The sequence below is a fragment of the Aethalodelphis obliquidens genome, unplaced genomic scaffold (assembly GCF_003676395.1).
Source record: "Aethalodelphis obliquidens isolate GAN/ISIS:26980383/991018 unplaced genomic scaffold, ASM367639v1 scaffold26, whole genome shotgun sequence".
NCBI lineage: Eukaryota > Metazoa > Chordata > Mammalia > Artiodactyla > Delphinidae > Aethalodelphis > Aethalodelphis obliquidens.
The window spans coordinates 13,511,681-13,528,162 of NW_020837970.1; the positions used below are offsets into that span (position 1 = coordinate 13,511,681).

The 16,482-nt window shown below is 49.1% G+C and overlaps 1 protein-coding gene across 1 annotated transcript; it reads right to left on the bottom strand.

Annotated features, from left to right (window-relative positions):
• Positions 1 to 1,272: 1,272 nt before the first annotated feature.
• LOC113629163 (adenylyltransferase and sulfurtransferase MOCS3-like) lies at positions 1,273 to 3,349 on the bottom strand. The gene is given in 2 exon segments (XM_027123405.1): positions 1,273 to 2,944; positions 2,947 to 3,349. Coding segments are annotated over 2 exon segments (1,365 nt in total). The 3' UTR covers positions 1,273 to 1,982.
• Between the last annotated feature and the right edge of the window lie 13,133 nt (positions 3,350 to 16,482).

The following is a 16,482-nucleotide window of genomic DNA, read 5'->3' on the forward strand; positions in this document are numbered from 1 at the left end:
ATCCTCATCCGTAACTGGGGAGTAAAACACCCACCTCCTAGGGTTGTGAGGGTTAAATGACTGTATACTTAGAAAGTCCTGGAAATTGTGCCTATTAAGCAGTCTTACTAAGAGCATAACAAGCTTCATTATTAGCTGTTGTTATCTGCACCCTCTTGGAGCTTATTCACTGACTTTTTTAATTCACTTTTTTATTTAAAATTTCCTTTTCATTATGAACTATTTCAGACATATAAAAAAGAGTAGAAACAGTGTCCCCATCACCCTATTTAAGAAATAAAGCATTATAAATACATTTTCTCTTCTCGACTTTAATCATACCTTCATATCCCATGCCCTGGAAGCCTCCACCCCATCCTCTACACTGCTCACAGTTTGTGAGAGATCCAGATAATACACAAGTCAGATCCTGCCATAACCCTGCTTGAAAACCTCCACTTAAGAAAATAAAATCAAACACATCCGCTTGACATCCAGGCCCTTTGCTTCTGACCCGCCCCCACTGACCCTTCCTGTTTGAACTCTGCCGCCCAAAACCAGAATTCCCCTTAGCATTTCTTAAGTGTCCCTGCTCTTTGTATATGTCGGCCCCTCTGCTGGGGTTCCTGTGTATTCCTTCTTCTCTCTCCTTCACTCATTCCAGGAGAAGCAGCATCCTTTGGTCCCCCAAGGCTCCCTGAGTACTGTCCCACTGGGATGTATGTGTGTGTCTCCCCTAGGCTGTAAGCTCCTGGCAGCAGGTCCATGGCTGATGCATTTTCATCTGCTCCTAGTAAAGGCAAGGCATACACTGGACACCACAGTTGTAGTTGAGTGTGTTTGGGGCACTGTGCTAGGGTTCGGTTGGGGTGGTCATCCAGTGACTCCAGCCCCATGCTTTTCATGGGGAACTTACGGTCCATCAGCTTTGAAACCTCTGGGGAAGAATCCAGAGGTCCTTAAATGGGGGCCTAGTTTTGTTTTGTTTTGTTTTGTTTTAATACAGAAATTTATTTAATCTGATAGGAGGTATTTATCTACAGTAAAGCAATAACAAGTAATATTGGTCAAATATTCAAAGTTCTTCACCTGAAACTGCAAAGGAGAGAAGAATGTTCATTATTCCACTTTAATTCAATATTGTATTTGGCATTCTGGCCATACAGTAAAGACAAAAATAAAAATAACAGGTTGGACAGGGACAAAAGGACAGGGGAGGGCAGAAGGCTGGGACCTGGGACTTGAAGATTCCAAAGCAAGACAAACCATACAGTTTAGAAATTTCTGTACGTGTCCAACATAAGGTGGGCCCTGAAGTTAAGTCTAAGAAAAGATCAGCAATTTATAAAAGAAACTGACATGCTACAAAGGTGGTTTCTATCTTGCTAGACTGTAAATATCTTACTTGGCTATTAATTGAAAATATTTAATAGAATGACCACTTCCCAGCTAATTTTCATTTTAATGTTTTAACAATTTACATTTTAAACACTGATTTCTCTAGGGCATGTTCCATCATTTGCATTAGAAATAACACCCAAAGAATGTCTTAGTAAACAATAAACTTATCTTAACTGTATCATCCGTGATCAATTCAGTAAGTGTATGACAGCTTTCCAAGCAATAAAATGGACAACTTTAAAGAGCTTTTTAATTGGGAGATTTAAAAAAAAAAAAAAGGCAGGACACGCAAATGACCTGCAGTTCAAAACACAAAGTCCTGTCACTTACATTCTATCCCACCTGTTCAACACACCATCCAAGTGCTGCAAACACAAGGCAGTTCAGAGGAACAGTGTTATAACCCCTTAACTGCTACATCACCCAGTAAGTTACAATTAAAAAGCTCCTTATAAAAAGAAGTCCACCTATCCGCAGATATTGGAGAATCCCAGGCTCTTCCGTACATTACTGAAAAAAATGCAAATACATTCATAAAGGCAAAAAAATTTTAGGTAACATGACAACCCACATCTTTCGCTGGTCAGACTCTACCGGCCATCTCAGTATTGCGGAAACGTTCCAGCGATTTTGGCAGCCCAGGCCATGAGGCCTCCCACAACATCCCGAACTGTTAAAGAGTCTAAGTCTGTCCAGGACTGCAGGATCTTCACGGCTTTCTGGGAGTCATTGCCCAGTTTGCAGATCACATAAATGGGGAGAGATGCCCCTTCCTGTGTGCCCTGCTTCCCTTCCCGGATTGCTTCTCCCAAGAGTTTCAGGCTCTCCGCATTCCTCTGTTCCAAACGTTTCAAAGGGATGTGTAGGGAGTGAGGCAACCGACACAGGTCCACCTCCACTGGAGGCCTGACGTCCAGCAACACGTGGGGTGACCCGGAATCCAGAAGTCGCTTATAGTCGACGACAGAAATTCGCTCCTCCGGACTCAGCAACTGTAGGGAGCGGCACTTATCGGTGGCTGAGGAGCCACAGAAGCTTTCGTAGTCCTGCAGATCAGTCACAGTGGGCCGCTCCCCGCAAGCTGCACAGTCGGACCTGCGCCTCCGCAGCCGAATACAGCGGAAATGACCTCCGAGGGCATCAAAGAGCAACAGGCTGCCACTGTAAGAGGGGCCCAGACCTGCAGCGATCTTCAACACTTCCAGCGCCTGCAGGCAGCCCAGGACCCCGGTAACCACACCAAGCACCCCGCCATCCGCGCAGCTGGTCACCGTCTCCGCCAGAGGTGATTGCGGAAACATGCAGCGATAGCAAGGCGCACTGCTGTAGTGGTAGACTGTGAGTTGGCTCTCGAAGCGCAGGCCGCTGGCCGACACGAGGGGCCGGCCGGTTAGCACACAGGCGTCGTTAACCAGGTAGCGAGTGGGCACGTTGTCGGAGCAATCAGCCACCACGTCATAGCGGCCGACCAGGTCTAGAGCCGTGGCTGACGTAAGCGCCTGGGCGTAGGGCACGCACTCCACCGCCGAATTGAGATGGCGCAGTGTAGCGGCGGCCGAAAAGACTTGGCCTGGTCGGCCAGTGCCTCGCCGTGCAGCACCTGGCGGGCCAGGTTGCTCACTTCTACTACATCGTAGTCCACAAGGCCCAGGCGGCCGATGGCGGCCGCTGCCAGGTACCGCGCCAGTGGGCAGCCGAGTCCCCCGCAGCCCACGACCAGCACAGACGCGGTCGCCAGGCGCAGCTGTGCCTGCACGCCCAGCTCAGGCAGCACGAGCTGCTGGCTGTAGCGCAGAATCTCATCTCGCGACAGGGCGGCCTTCGGCGGCAGGGGAGACACCGGAACCAACCACTCTGACTCCTGCTCGGCCAGAAGAGCCGCCGCCAGCCTCTGCTTCAGGGAACTCAGCTCCTCCTCACCCTGGGCAACTTCAGCCTCCAAAGTGAGCACCTCCTCCCTGGCCGCCATTGCAGCCTCTTTGGGAAGTTGTCCGGGGGCCTAGTTTTTTTTTTTTTTTTTTTTTTTTGCAGTACGCGGGCCTCTCACTGCTGTGGCCTCTTCCGTTGCGGAGCACAGGCTCCGGACACGCAGGCTCAGCGGCCATGGCTCACGGGCCCAGCCACTCTGCAGCATGTGGGATCTTCCCGGACCGGGGCACGAACCCGTGTCCCCTGCATCGGCAGGTGGACTCTCAACCATTGCGCCACCAGGGAAGCCCCAGAGCCTCACTATTTTTAACCACCCAGTTCTCAAGCTCAAAGAGTAGGCACAAGGGAGACCTTTGTAAACTAGATGGGGCTGAGTGTACTTAATTATGATTTCCTCTTCACTCAGTTCATCTCAATAGACAATCACTGAGGCCTTCTCTATTGGCATAGTGTGTGGATCTCTGTGTACAAGTTTGGGTGTGTATGTCTGGGCATGAGGGTCTGGGTCTGTGTCTGTGTGTCTGGACATGTCAGGGTGGGGTCTGAGGTGACTGTGAACTTGACCGTTACAGGGTCCCTGCCCCAAGGAGCTCCTGGTACAGCAGGACAGGTGGCCAAGTGAGCAACTTCCTCTGATGCTCCTGGACTCTGCTCAGGGCCAAATAAAGGGATGAAAAATGTGGGTGCACAGAAAAGGCAACATGGATTCAAACAGGGGCCTTCACCCTGGCTGTTCCCTTTGCTTGGAATGCTCTTCCTCGGAATCCTTAAGGTAGACCCCCTTACCTCCTTCAATTCTTTGAGCAAATGTCACCTTCTCAAGGGGGCCTACGTGACCACCCCATTTAAACAGCAACTCCACCCCACACTCCCCAAACCCATCCCTTTTTTTTTTCTTTAACCAAAGCCCTTATTTTCAATGATAGTAAAGTTATCTATAATAAATCTTACTTAAAATGCCCTATAGTTTACTCATTTGTTTTGTTTAACTGTCTGTTTCCCTCGCTTCCTTCATTAGAGTGAAAGCTCCGTGAGGGAAGGGACCCTGTCTGTTTTGTTCACTGCTGTCCCCCCAGTGCCTGGAAGAGTACTTGGTGCAGAGAAGACACTCAGTAAGTATCCGTGGGTAAGATGGTGATAGGCTGGGTGTTCGGGGGAGGTGGCAGAGGGGCCATGACCTTGCCTGGGGCAGTAGCCGGAGGTCTGAGGCTACAGCAGTGGACTAAAGGGCCACCTTGTGATGTGGGATCTGGTGGACATGTGGGTGGTGGAGGCGGGACACTCCGGTGGGCACAGGGAGAAGACATGGCCTGGAGGAAACTTGAGACATCTGGGGAGCCATTCTGTATGTCCCAATTTCCAGCTCAGTGTCCATCCCTTTCCTCTGTCACCCTGAGAATCAGAGCCTGTTGATGTGTGGGAGGGGAGGTTCGAGGGCCCAGCTGGTTTGTGGCGAAGGTGATGGTGGACCCATTCATGAGAATCAAAGGCCACCTGGAGGTCCCTTGGCTAGGAGAGGGTACCTGTTGGGGTGCAGGGGGTGCCTTTAGAAGGGAGAAGGCAGTAGAAGTCCCTGTGATGGTGATGGTGATGGCTGGATTGTAGACTCAGTGAGAGCGGCCTTAGCCCCCAGCCCCCAGCCCCTGGGGCTCCCAGGATTCTATCCTGACTCCTTGGGCTGGGCTTGGGGCTGGTCCCAGCTGTGCCATGTCCTGACTGTGCAGCTTAGGCAAATCACTTCACCTCTCTGGGCCCTTCAGTTCCCTCCTCTGTCAAATGGGAATGATGTTCATTCCAGTATTCCCCACGTCCAGTCAGTGGAGAAACTGAGGACATAATGGGTACGACTGTCCCGGATAAAATTAGCTGTTATTATTTTAAGGGACCGGGGGTTGCCTGAACCACAAGAACGCTACTACACTGTGCCTATGCAAGGTGACTTTCTCTGAGCCCTTATCAAGCCCAGTGCTAAGTGCTTTATGTGTATTAATTCTTTGACTGGAGTGTGGATTGGAAAACATGGGGCTTGGTAACATCATCAATATGTATGGTCTGTAAAGATGACAATGATGAGGGAGGAGGAGGATAAAGCTATCTTGCAAAGCAATGTAATTAACAGAGTCAGCAGTCTTGGAGCTCCTGGGGGCTTTGCAGACTGTGTGCCCTGGCCCTTTGGCGGCTCTGGGCCTTTGCTTCCTTCCTCTGAGTGGCTAACATCCTCAGAGCACAGGCATCCAGCCCCCCAGCCCCTGGACGAGGTGTTTAGGCCCTGAGCCAGGACAGCCCCAAGATTCCTATTCTGGCACAGCTCGGCTGCAGCCCCAGGAGGGCAGCCAACAAGGGGCCCGGCGGCTTATCGCTGTGCAGTGACTCTCCAGCGGGCAGACTGTCTCCGCTGCCGCTGAGCCAGGCTGATAAAGAGGACAGACCCTTGTGTTTACAGTGGCTGGGAGAGTGGGGCCTCCTGGGGGCGGCCCCATCTCCTCTGGGAACAGACTGTCTGTTTGCTGAGATACCATCGCATTCCTACAGCCCCAGGATGGATGAGGGCGGGATGGGGTGTGGAGATGGGAGGGAGGAGGACATATGACAGCTGCCGGCCCTCTGTTCCCCTGGGGCCCACACTGAGAAGGCTGACACTGGGTCTTCCGGTGGGTCTATGGTTTCCTGGTCTGATTGTTAAGCACTTCATAAAGGTCAATGATAGCCAACTTGGGCATTTCTCTCTACAGTTTATAAAGTATTCTCAACATTTATCTTTTTTGGTCTTCCAGATAACCTTCCATTTAGGTAGTTTGGGGTCATAAAGTTTCACAGAAGAAAGATGCCTAACAAGACTGGAGCAGAGGACCAATGACGTGACCAGACATTGGGGCAGGGGCTCTGCATGACCCTCAGCTGACCAGGTCACCCCACAATAAAAGCCACCACTTACATAGCGCTTGCTGTGTGGCAGTGACTATCAAAAGCACTTGAGATATGTTAACTCTTCACAACAGCCCTTATGAGGTAGGTACTATCATTATACGTTTTACAGATGAGGAAATTGAGGCAGACACAGGTTAAGTGACTTGCATACGTCACACAGGCAGAAAGTGGGAGGGCTGGGAACCCCAGCAGGATGACTCCAGCATCTCCAATTTAACCACTGGACTACACTGCCACCTTAAAGCCAGCTAATGATATGTATATGTCTGTACCCAGCTTACAAAGGCAGCAGGCGTTTACAACTGCAAAGGTGGCCTGGCTGAGGCAGGAACTGGCTTTGGAATTAGGCCTGTGTTCAACTTCCAGAACTGCCATTAATGACTCCTGAGGCTGACCCTCGCTTCTCTGAGTCTCAGCTTCCTTCTGTGGAAAGTGGAAACAGGACCGGCCTTAGCAGTGGGTGTCAGAGATGTTGTATGTGAAGGGTCTGAGACATGGTAGATTTTCGTTAAATAACGACTCTTATTACTGTGACAGCTGAGGTGGGGAGGTGGCCTGCCGAAAGTGGAAACTTTAGCGGAGTATCATTTAAAAAGAGAGGCCCGACCACTCAGCTATGGGAACACAGAGGAGGGGATTGGGTGGCTTCATAGGACACACATATGGTTGGGACTCTGGCTTCAGAGTTGGACAGACTTGAGTTCAAACTCCAATATCCAGCCCTTACTTGCTGGGTAGGCTTGGGGGATTGCTTAACTTCTTTGAGTCTGTAAAATGAGACCACTAGATAGAACCTTCCTTATAGGGTTGTAAAGAGTGGATGAGATTGTTCAGATGGATGAGGGCGGGATGGGGTGTGGAGATGGCAGGGAGGGTGCACTGACAGGTACATGGTAAGTGCTCAATAAATACTGCTGCCATTATTGCTCCTGGGGGTGGGAGAGGGAGTGGTACACAGAATAATGCTCCCCTGGACCAAAGACGTCCATGTCCTAATCCCTGGAACCTGTGACTGTGTCAGGTTATGTGGCACAGGGGAATTCAGGTTGCTAATCAGCTGACCCTGAGATGGGGAGATTATCCTGGATTATCACAGTAGGGCCAATGCCATCGCAAGGGTCCTTTTTTTTTTTTTTTTTTTTTTTGCGGTACACGGGCCTGTCACTGTTCTGGCCTCTCCCATTGCGGAGCACAGGCTCCAGACGCGCAGGCTCAGTGGCCATGGCTCACGGGCCCAGCCACTCTGCGGCATGTGGGATCTTCCTGGACCGGGGCACGAACCCGTGTCCCCTGCATCGGCAGGCGGACTCTCAACCACTGCGCCACCAGGGAAGCCCCAAGGGTCCTTATAAGTGGAGGAAGGAGGGAGAGAGAGTCATTGTCAGAGTGATGTGAGTGACAAACTTCTTGGCTTTGAAGATGTATGAAGGGACCATGAACCAAGGAATGTGGGCTGCCTCTAGAAGCTGGAAAAGGCAAGAAAATGGATTCTCCCTTAGAGCTTCCAGAAGGTATGCAGCCCTGCCAGTGCTCTGATTTTAGCCCAGTGACACCCGTGTGGTTCAGACATCCTGAACTATAAGGTAATAAAATTTGAGTTGTTTTAAGCCACTAAGTTTGTGGTAATTTGTTATAGCAGCAAAAGGAAACTGATACAGGATGTGAGTTGGTCCTTGAAGACTGGCAGGATATAATAGGCAGAGGTGGGGCTAGGACACACAGGAAGAGGAAACTGTACACCCAGCGGCCTTTAGGCTAGAAAGCACAAGGCATTTTTGTGTTCAGTGGGAAACCCTGTGTGGTTCTTTGCAAAAACAGACACAATTCTCCATCCTAGTCCATATCCCCTTGGAAGTGTAACTAGGCAGCTCTCCCCATCGAGAGATAGAGTCTACTTCCCCATCTCTTGAATCTGCGCTTGGCCTTATGACTTGCTTTGATCAAACATATGCAGGTTCCCAGCCTGGGCCTCAAGAAGCCTTGCACACTTCTGGACTCACCTTGCTGTCCTTGGAAGCCTGCCACCAGTCTATGACCAAGCCCAGGTGTGACAGGCAGGCCCAGCCTAAAATGGCTCCCAAGAATCTCCACCTCCTGGGATTAATGCCCTTTGTAACCCCACGGTGTTGGCTGGGCCTAGTGCCTCGCTTCTAATGAGTAGAATACAGCAAAAGAGACGGGTTGGCACTTCCGCTATTAGGTTATGAAAAGACCGTGTGACTTCCATCTTGCTCTCCTTTTCTTACTCTCCTGCTGCCTTGCTTTGAGGGAATCCAGCCACCATGCTGTGAGTGCCCTGTGGAGGAGCCCACACGGCGTGGATATGATGTCTCTGGTCAAAAGCCAGCGAGGACCCGAGACCCGCCAAAGTCACGGGAGTGAGCTGAGAAGCAGATCCTCCCCTATTTGAGCCTTGAGATGACTGAAGTCCTAGTTGATACCTTGCCTGTAGCCTTGTGAGAGGCCCTGGGTCAAAGACACCCAGCTAAGTGGCACTTGGATTCCTGACCCACAGAAACTGAGAAAATAAAGGTTTGTTGGTTTTAGCTGTGTAATTTGTTATGCCGCAACAGAAAACTAATATACCACTAGGCTTGTCTGCTGGATTGAGTGACATCAGGCCCAGTCACTTCCTTTCACCCAGCCGACAGCCATACAACCACCAGACATGTGAGCGAGGCTGTCCCAGATCAGCTAGGCCCCAGCCAACCTGTTTGCTGCTTGCAGACATGTGAGTGAGCCAAGCCAAGATCAGCCGACCCTGGCCCAGATCAGCAGAAGTTCTGCTGACCTTAGACTTGTTAGCAATAATAGACATTGTTGTTTTAAGCTACTGAGTCTTGGGGTGATTTATTTTTTTTTTTTTACCCAGCAATAGCTGACTGATGTAACCTGTATTGCCAGTGGGTTATGGATGTAGTAGGAACTGAGGCTGAGAAGCTGGGTAGGGGCCTGAATGAGGAGGGATTTGATGTTAATTTGCAGGCAACAGGAGCAGGTTTTTGGGCAGAAGGTTAAGATGATCAGAGCTGTGGTTAAGGAAGTTTCCTGTGGCAGCAGGGAAAGGCATGAATCGGAGGCAGGGGGTCATTAGGAGGCTGCCGTCAGTGAGCAGATGAGCAGCGATAGGCCTGAAATTGGGTAGGGGTGAGGAATGGGAGACAGCAGAGGTAGAATCAATGGAACCTGCTCTGGATTAGGTTGGCGGCAGGGCAATGGGAAAGTGGGAGTCAACACCCAGGTGTTGATCCTGGGTGACTGAATGGTTGGTGGTGCTATTGACAGAGATGGGCAAGTCAGCATGGGGGGTAAGGAGATGCATGCTATTTGGGATGAACAGAGGGTCAAGTGCTAAAAAGACCTTCTGGTAAGAGGCCCAGAGACAGTGATTCAATACTGCAAAGGGAGATTTATCCCCAGCCCAGTGTATCATCAGCTCTAGGGAAAGGTAGAGGATAGCACATTCAGACTGGGCAATCAATAGAGATGGATAAAGGACTATTTACAAAGGCGCATGAAGGGTTTGGTATTGTGAGAGGAGTAGTGAAGTAGCCTGAGGCTAGCAATGGTGGGGAGCTGTTATCACCCCCTAGGACTGAGAAGACCCCAAGGGAGGGAGCAGGAGCCAGAACCAGGAGAGTGCCTGGTATGGAGAGGGCTGCATTGCAGGAGCTGTGGGCTTTGGTAGAAGATACAGATGACTGAGAAAGGAGGACACAGGAGATTAAATACCCTGACTGCTCCCTCTTCCTGTTCTGGGAGCACTTTCTGGTGTCCATTATTGGCTGGGTCCAACCGGGAGTCAGAGAGCAAGGTTGCCCGTTGCTGTAGCCCAGACACATCAACCTCCCAGGACATAGAGAAGATGGAGAAGGGGAAGGATGAATGGAAGATATCCAGCCACCTATCAGTTGAAATTTTTTTCTTTTTAAAAAAAATTTGTTGAAGTATAGCAAATGAAATTTCTCTACTTTAAGTCAATCAGTGGCTCCGTTCTGGCAAATTAAATTTGAGGGGAATCTGCTAGGGAATTTCTGGAGAAAGGTTCTTTACTTTTAGGAAGGAGACAAGAAGAGAGCTGTTTCTCACTGTGTCTGATGTGATGCCTGGAACTGCAGCAGCTATCTTGCAACTGTGAGGGAAACCAGTCTAAGGTAAAACTGACCTACAGAGGGTAGAAGAGAAAAGAGATGGAAAGAACTGGGTCCTTGACAACATTGCAGAGCTGCTGTGAGAATCTGTTCTAGCTCTGTTTTTTTTTTTTAATGAAGTAAGATTCTTATCGTTTGAACCACTTTGAGTTGGCTTTCCAGTTACTTGCAGCCCAAGGCTTCCTAATAGACACAGCTGCCATCTATCATCTCCAAGCCTGTGTGCAAGCATTCTTGGCTCCCACAGACTGCAGGCCAAACCCTCCTGTTTTCCTCTGCTGACCACAGGCTTATACTGTGTGCATCAGATTCAATAGAGTTTCAAATGCTTTTCTTTTTTTGTTAAATAAATCTTATTTATTTATTTTTGGCTGCATTGGGTCTTCATTGCTGCGTGCAGGCTTTCTCTAGTTGCAGCAAGCAGGGGCTACTCTTTGTTGTGGTGCACGGGCTTCTCATTGCGGTGTCTTCTCTTGTTGTGGAGCATGGGCTTTAGGCGTGGGCTTCAGTAGTTGTGGCACGCGGGCTCCGTAGTTGTGGCTTGCAGGCTCTAGAGTGCAGGCTCAGTAGTTGTGGTGCATGGGCTTAGTTGCTCTGTGGCATGTGGGATCTTCCCGGACCAGGGCTCAAACCTGTGTCCCCTACATTAGCAGGCGGATTCTTAACCACTGCGCCACTAGGGAAGCCCTCAAATGCTTTTCGGTCTGTGATGAAAGAAAGAGTCAGAAGTGGGTAATGGGCTGTTATCTGCTATGCTGCCCTGTAGCTACAGATGGCTCCTGGTGGTAGCAATGACCACAGTAGAGAGACTTCCATGGAGGCAGGTGGTATAGGGTAGCTGGACGGCATAGGCCTTGCAGGTTGTCAGAACTGGCTTCAGGTCTAGGTCTGCTGCTTTCTAACTGTGTGACTTTGGGCAAGTTAATTAACCTCTCTGAGACTTGGTTTTCTCACTGGATGTGTTAAGGTTTGAATTAGATGAAAGGAAAACAGAAAACACTAATGCAAATCCTAGACCTGAGAGGCTGCCCTCGAAGGACTTCATCTCTCTCCCTTCCTATCCCTTTCCACCTCTGGATTGTGTGTGAGGGAGGTTGGGAAGGTTCCAAAGGGATATTGGCAAGAGAAGCAACCCAATCAAAAGAAGAATGTGAGCTCCCAGATAGCAGTGACTTGACTTGCCACATAGAGGGCATCTCCCTACCCCCCCCCCCAGTGTTTGATGTATAAATGTATGAATGAATGAAAGAGTAAATGAAAGAAAAAGAATGAGTAAGAGGGCTAAAAAAATGGGGAAATTTCAGCCACAGAGAAAAACGTTGAAGGAGGGCTTCATAAAATTCCACTGATCAATATCTATGGTGCAGATGGCAGATCAGTCAGGATAAGCTAAATAATGCTGTGCTAACAAACATCCCCCAAATTCCAGTGGCTTTACAACAGCCATGTTTAGGTACTGCATGGTGAGTTATCAGGGTGGTCTGTTCTTCAAAGTCACTCAACCATCCAGCTGTGTAGGAAGCTCCATGTTGATATGCTTCCATAATGACAGCAGCAGGGAAAAGAGAATATGGCAAACCACACACTGGCCCTTAAATCACCTGCCCAGAAGTGTTGGCCAAAGGAAGTCACATGGACACATTTGAGTTCAATTGGGTCGAGAAGTACAATCCTACTATGTTCCCAGAAATGAAAGAACTGACTGTTTATCAACAGTTTTAATACCTACAATCAATGGTATAGGCCAGAGCGGGGCTTGGGCTGAATGCAGCTCAGACATGATTTGTTTGGCCTGTTCAGTATCTTAAATAATTTTATAAGGTTTCCAACAGGTATGACATCAATCTATGCCATATACAAATCTGTATAATCTGGCTAAATTTGAAAAGTTGAACTATCTGGTGACAGTGAGCCCAGGTGTATTAATTAGGATTAAGTTGGGCAGATTATAACAGAAAATGTCAAAATAACAGTGGCTTACATAAGATACATGTTTCTTTCTCATATAGAAGGAGCCAGGAGATAAGTAGGCAGCCCAGGACTGGGTAGGTAGATTCAAAAAGCCATCGGGGCTTTAGGCTTCTCTCTCCGCTCTGTTGTTTTCAGTGTATAGCTCCCATTTGCAAAGGTTGCTTCGTGGCCCATGGTGGCTTCCAGGGCTCCAGCCATCACATTCACACTCTAGGCCAGAGAAGGAAAAATTGAAGGCAAAAAGGGAGTCAGCTCTCTTTATACAGCCTTCCCAGAATTCCTGCACAAAGCTTCTACTTACAACTTATTGTCTAGATAGTCACATGGCTATACCAAGGGCAAGGGAGGATAGACATAGTCATGTGACTATGCTCAAGCCAAAGTAGTCTTTTTCCCCCAGGATGAAATTTGCCCAGCTAAAATTAAATCATCTTTCTGCTATTAAAGAGAAAGGGGAAGAATCAAGGTTGCCATTGGCACTTAACAGCCTCTGCCAGGGGCCTGCAGTCCTGATTGTCTGGAGTGGAGTAGCAGATGCCTCACTCACACTGGGCCTGAGCTCATGTGTTTCCCACAGACCCCACCACTCCCTGATGCCTCTCCAGCACTCCATGTCAATTACTATTTATCACTGGGCTTGTGTTGACTTTTTTTTTTTCTTAGTGGAATCAAGAGGAGAAAGAAATATTTCCTATACTATGTCTCTGTTAAAAATCAAAAGAGTAAAAACTATACCAAGAGAATCATGTGCTTCAAGAAAAATGAGAGTGGAAGCATATTTCTCTGGGGAAGAGAAAAATATTCTTAGCTGTGTATCGTGCAAACAAGGTATATTGAAAAAAATGCAACTTAATACACTCTTTTGAAACATCTGACTTGCTTTACTCACCACTGTGGCCTGGCAGGCGTTCTACTGGTTGTATAGCTCCCTGGGAAGACAGTGGGCCTGAGATCTTTCTGGTTCTGTACAGCTCAGCCCTCTTTCTGGGAGGAGAACAGCCCCATTTTGTCCAATGTCTCTTACCCCTTATTTGGAATGATCTCGCCCTTCTTTGTATTCAGGACTTATTTTGAGCAAGTTCAAAACCGTCTTGCAAAGTTCAAGATCATTATGACAGGCAAAAATGCAGTGAAATAGCACACCACTGTCAGTTAATTACCAAAAATCCTTTAATAGCTGACATTATTATAAATTATATACCATTATGACAGGGACAGTTGGGCTCTCTGTTTTTCTTGCCCTCCATTGGAGCCCCAAACAATGCCGTCTTGTTGGGGAGAAAGACCTGGATGCACTTGGAGGCAAGTTGGGAGTTTACATGGGCTACCTACGCTGACCACAGCAGCCTGTGGGCCTCTAAGGACACCCTGTTGCTGGGTGGGGATGAGGCAGCTGCCTGAAAAGGCCTCAGAAACAACCCTTTTCCCATTCCTACCTGCCTGCCCCACTGCTGTGGCTACAAGAGTCTCTTCCCCAATGGGCCTCCCAACTCCCTCTGCCCTGTTGCCTTCTCTTCTCCCTGTCTAGCCTACCTCAAAGAGGCCCTCTTCCAGGCAGCCTCCCCCGATTTTTCTTCCTAAAGCTCCAGGCACATGGTAGGTTAGTTCTCTTTTGTTTTTGTTCTTGAGTTGGGCACATAAAGTACACATCTTAAGTGTAAAACTTGGTGATTTTTGTTGTTGTTGTTGTACACGGGCCTCTCACTGTTGTGGCCTCTCCCGTTGCGGAGCACAGGCTCCGGACGCGCAGGCTCAGCGGCCATGGCTCACGGGCCCAGCTGCTCCGCGGCATGTGGGATCTTCCCGGACCGGGGCACAAACCCGCGTCCCCAGCATCGGCAGACAGACTCTCAACCACTGCGCCACCAGGGAAGCCCCCAAACTTGGTGATTTTTTACCTATGTGTGCACTGTGTAATCTTCTCCCAAATCAAGATATGGAATATAGGTCCTCTCTTAACTCAGAAACGTTCCTGTGCATGAGAATCCCCTCTGGAGAATGTGAAAAATGCAGCCTCTGGCCTAACCCAGAGATGCTGATTCAGTGGGTCTTGGGTGGCCCAGGACGGCAGATGAACAGTACTCAGGTCTTCAGGTGGAGGAGGTCTGCAGCCCACCCTTGGAGAAACGCACTCAGTGCTTGCTGGGGTAGGTCCCCTGTCTTCTTTGTTATCCCCCTGTCAGATGGGGGCATGCTCTGCTCCCTTCATCTCAGGACCCAGCAAGGTTCTGGGCCGAGAGTGGCATCCACAGGGGTGGATCCAGGCTGGTGCAGCCTGAAGCTAGGCGATTTGGGAGGCTGTCCCAGAGAAAAAGAATACTCTGTTGGGTGAGGGGCCGCGGAAGTACCTCCTAAAAGTGAATTTTACCCTACTTTCAATCCACCTCTGGCAACCACTAAGAGTTCATGGTCTTAGATGTTGTCAGGGTGAGAAGTCTGTCTGCTGGACGGGACAGATCATTCCCCAGCTCACTCCTTCCACCCACAGAAATGGCCACAGGGATGCTCAGCCCTGCTCCGGATAAGAATCACCTGGGGATGCTTAAAAAAAAAATACCCAGCCCCACATCAGGTGTTCTGATTTAATTGATCTGGGGTAGGGATTGAGCTTTAGTATTTTTTAAGCTCCCAGGTGATTCTAGTGCACAGTCAAGGCTGAGAATACCTGAGCAGAGGCCTGGTTCTGAATTTTAATCTTTCTTTATCTGCTCCAGACTTATACTAAGAGTACATATATACTAAGAGTATATATAAGGCCAGGTGGCTGCACCTCCTCCCACTGCCTTCCTTCTGCCTTTTCTTCTGAAGGGGCCAGGACTCCTGGCTGGGGTTGGTGGCATCCACTCCAGCCATGTCCTTGGTCCACCTCCACAGCACCCGCTCCATCCCGGGGACAAATCAGCTAATAATATTGGGCATTTATTAAGCATCTAATGTTATTTCTAATCCTCATGACAACACTGCATTTTAGCAGGAGGGAGGGAAACAGAACTCAGGAAGCCTTAGTGATTGCCTTCAGAGCCTCAGTGGGTAAGTGCTGGAGCTGGGATCACACCCAGGCCTTTAGGGCTCCAAAGCCCACGTGCATTTCCCTGGCCAGGCTGCTCCTGGAAGCAGTGCCTGTTTACTGAGCACCGGCCATGCCCAGGGCACAGGCCTGGGGCCCATTGATCCATTAGGCACAGCAGACACAGTGTCTAGGGCCCACGGTAATTTTAGGGGGCCTACAAAATGCTTTAATTTTCATTTTGTTTGAAATCAGAAGAAAAGAAATAATAATGATAAACATACAACGATGAATCCAGCCTGGATTACACTTGTCTTTATGCCAATATACTTGTAAAATATATTATTTAATATTTTTTTATGGAAGAAGGGACCCATGAAGACAAAAGTGTCTAGGGACTATGGAATTCGCAATGCAGCCCTGCACACAGTCCTGGGCCCTGGAAGGCACTGACCATTGTGTCCCCCAGCCCTTCCCAGAGCACAGCCAGTGCTAGTGGGGATTGAGGCAAGAAATGTTTATTACACACCTCTGCATGCTGAGAGCTCTGGGAAGTAAACAAGAGCAACAGGTGTGTCCTGGTCTGGCTGGGAAGAGACAATGTACACACAGGAAGCCAAGAGCAGGACAAGACAACATGCTTTTTCCCAGTGTGGCCAGTTCTTCTATCTCTTCTTCTTATTCTTTTTGGCTGCGTTGGGTCTTGGTTGCTGCATGGCCAGTTCTTACTTCTCTCTCTTATTATTATTCTTTTTGGCTGCATTGGGTCTTCGTTGCTGTACGTGGGCTTTCTCTAGTTGTGGCGAGTGGGGGCTCCTCTTCATTGCAGTGCTCGGGCTTCTCATTGCAGTGGCTTCTCTTGTTGTGGAGCATGGGTCTAGGCACATGGGCTTCTGTAGTTGCAGCACGTGGGCTCAGTAGTTGTGGCTCACGGGCTCTAGAGCACAGGCTCAGTAGTTGTGGTGCATGGGCTCAGTTGCTCCGCAGCGTGTGGGATCTTCCCGTGTCCCCTGCATTGGCAGGTGGACTCCCAACCACTGTTTCCTTCTCTAAAAAAATGGATTGTTTAAGAATAAGAACTTCCTCATTATGCTGTTGGGGGGATTTGATGAGATA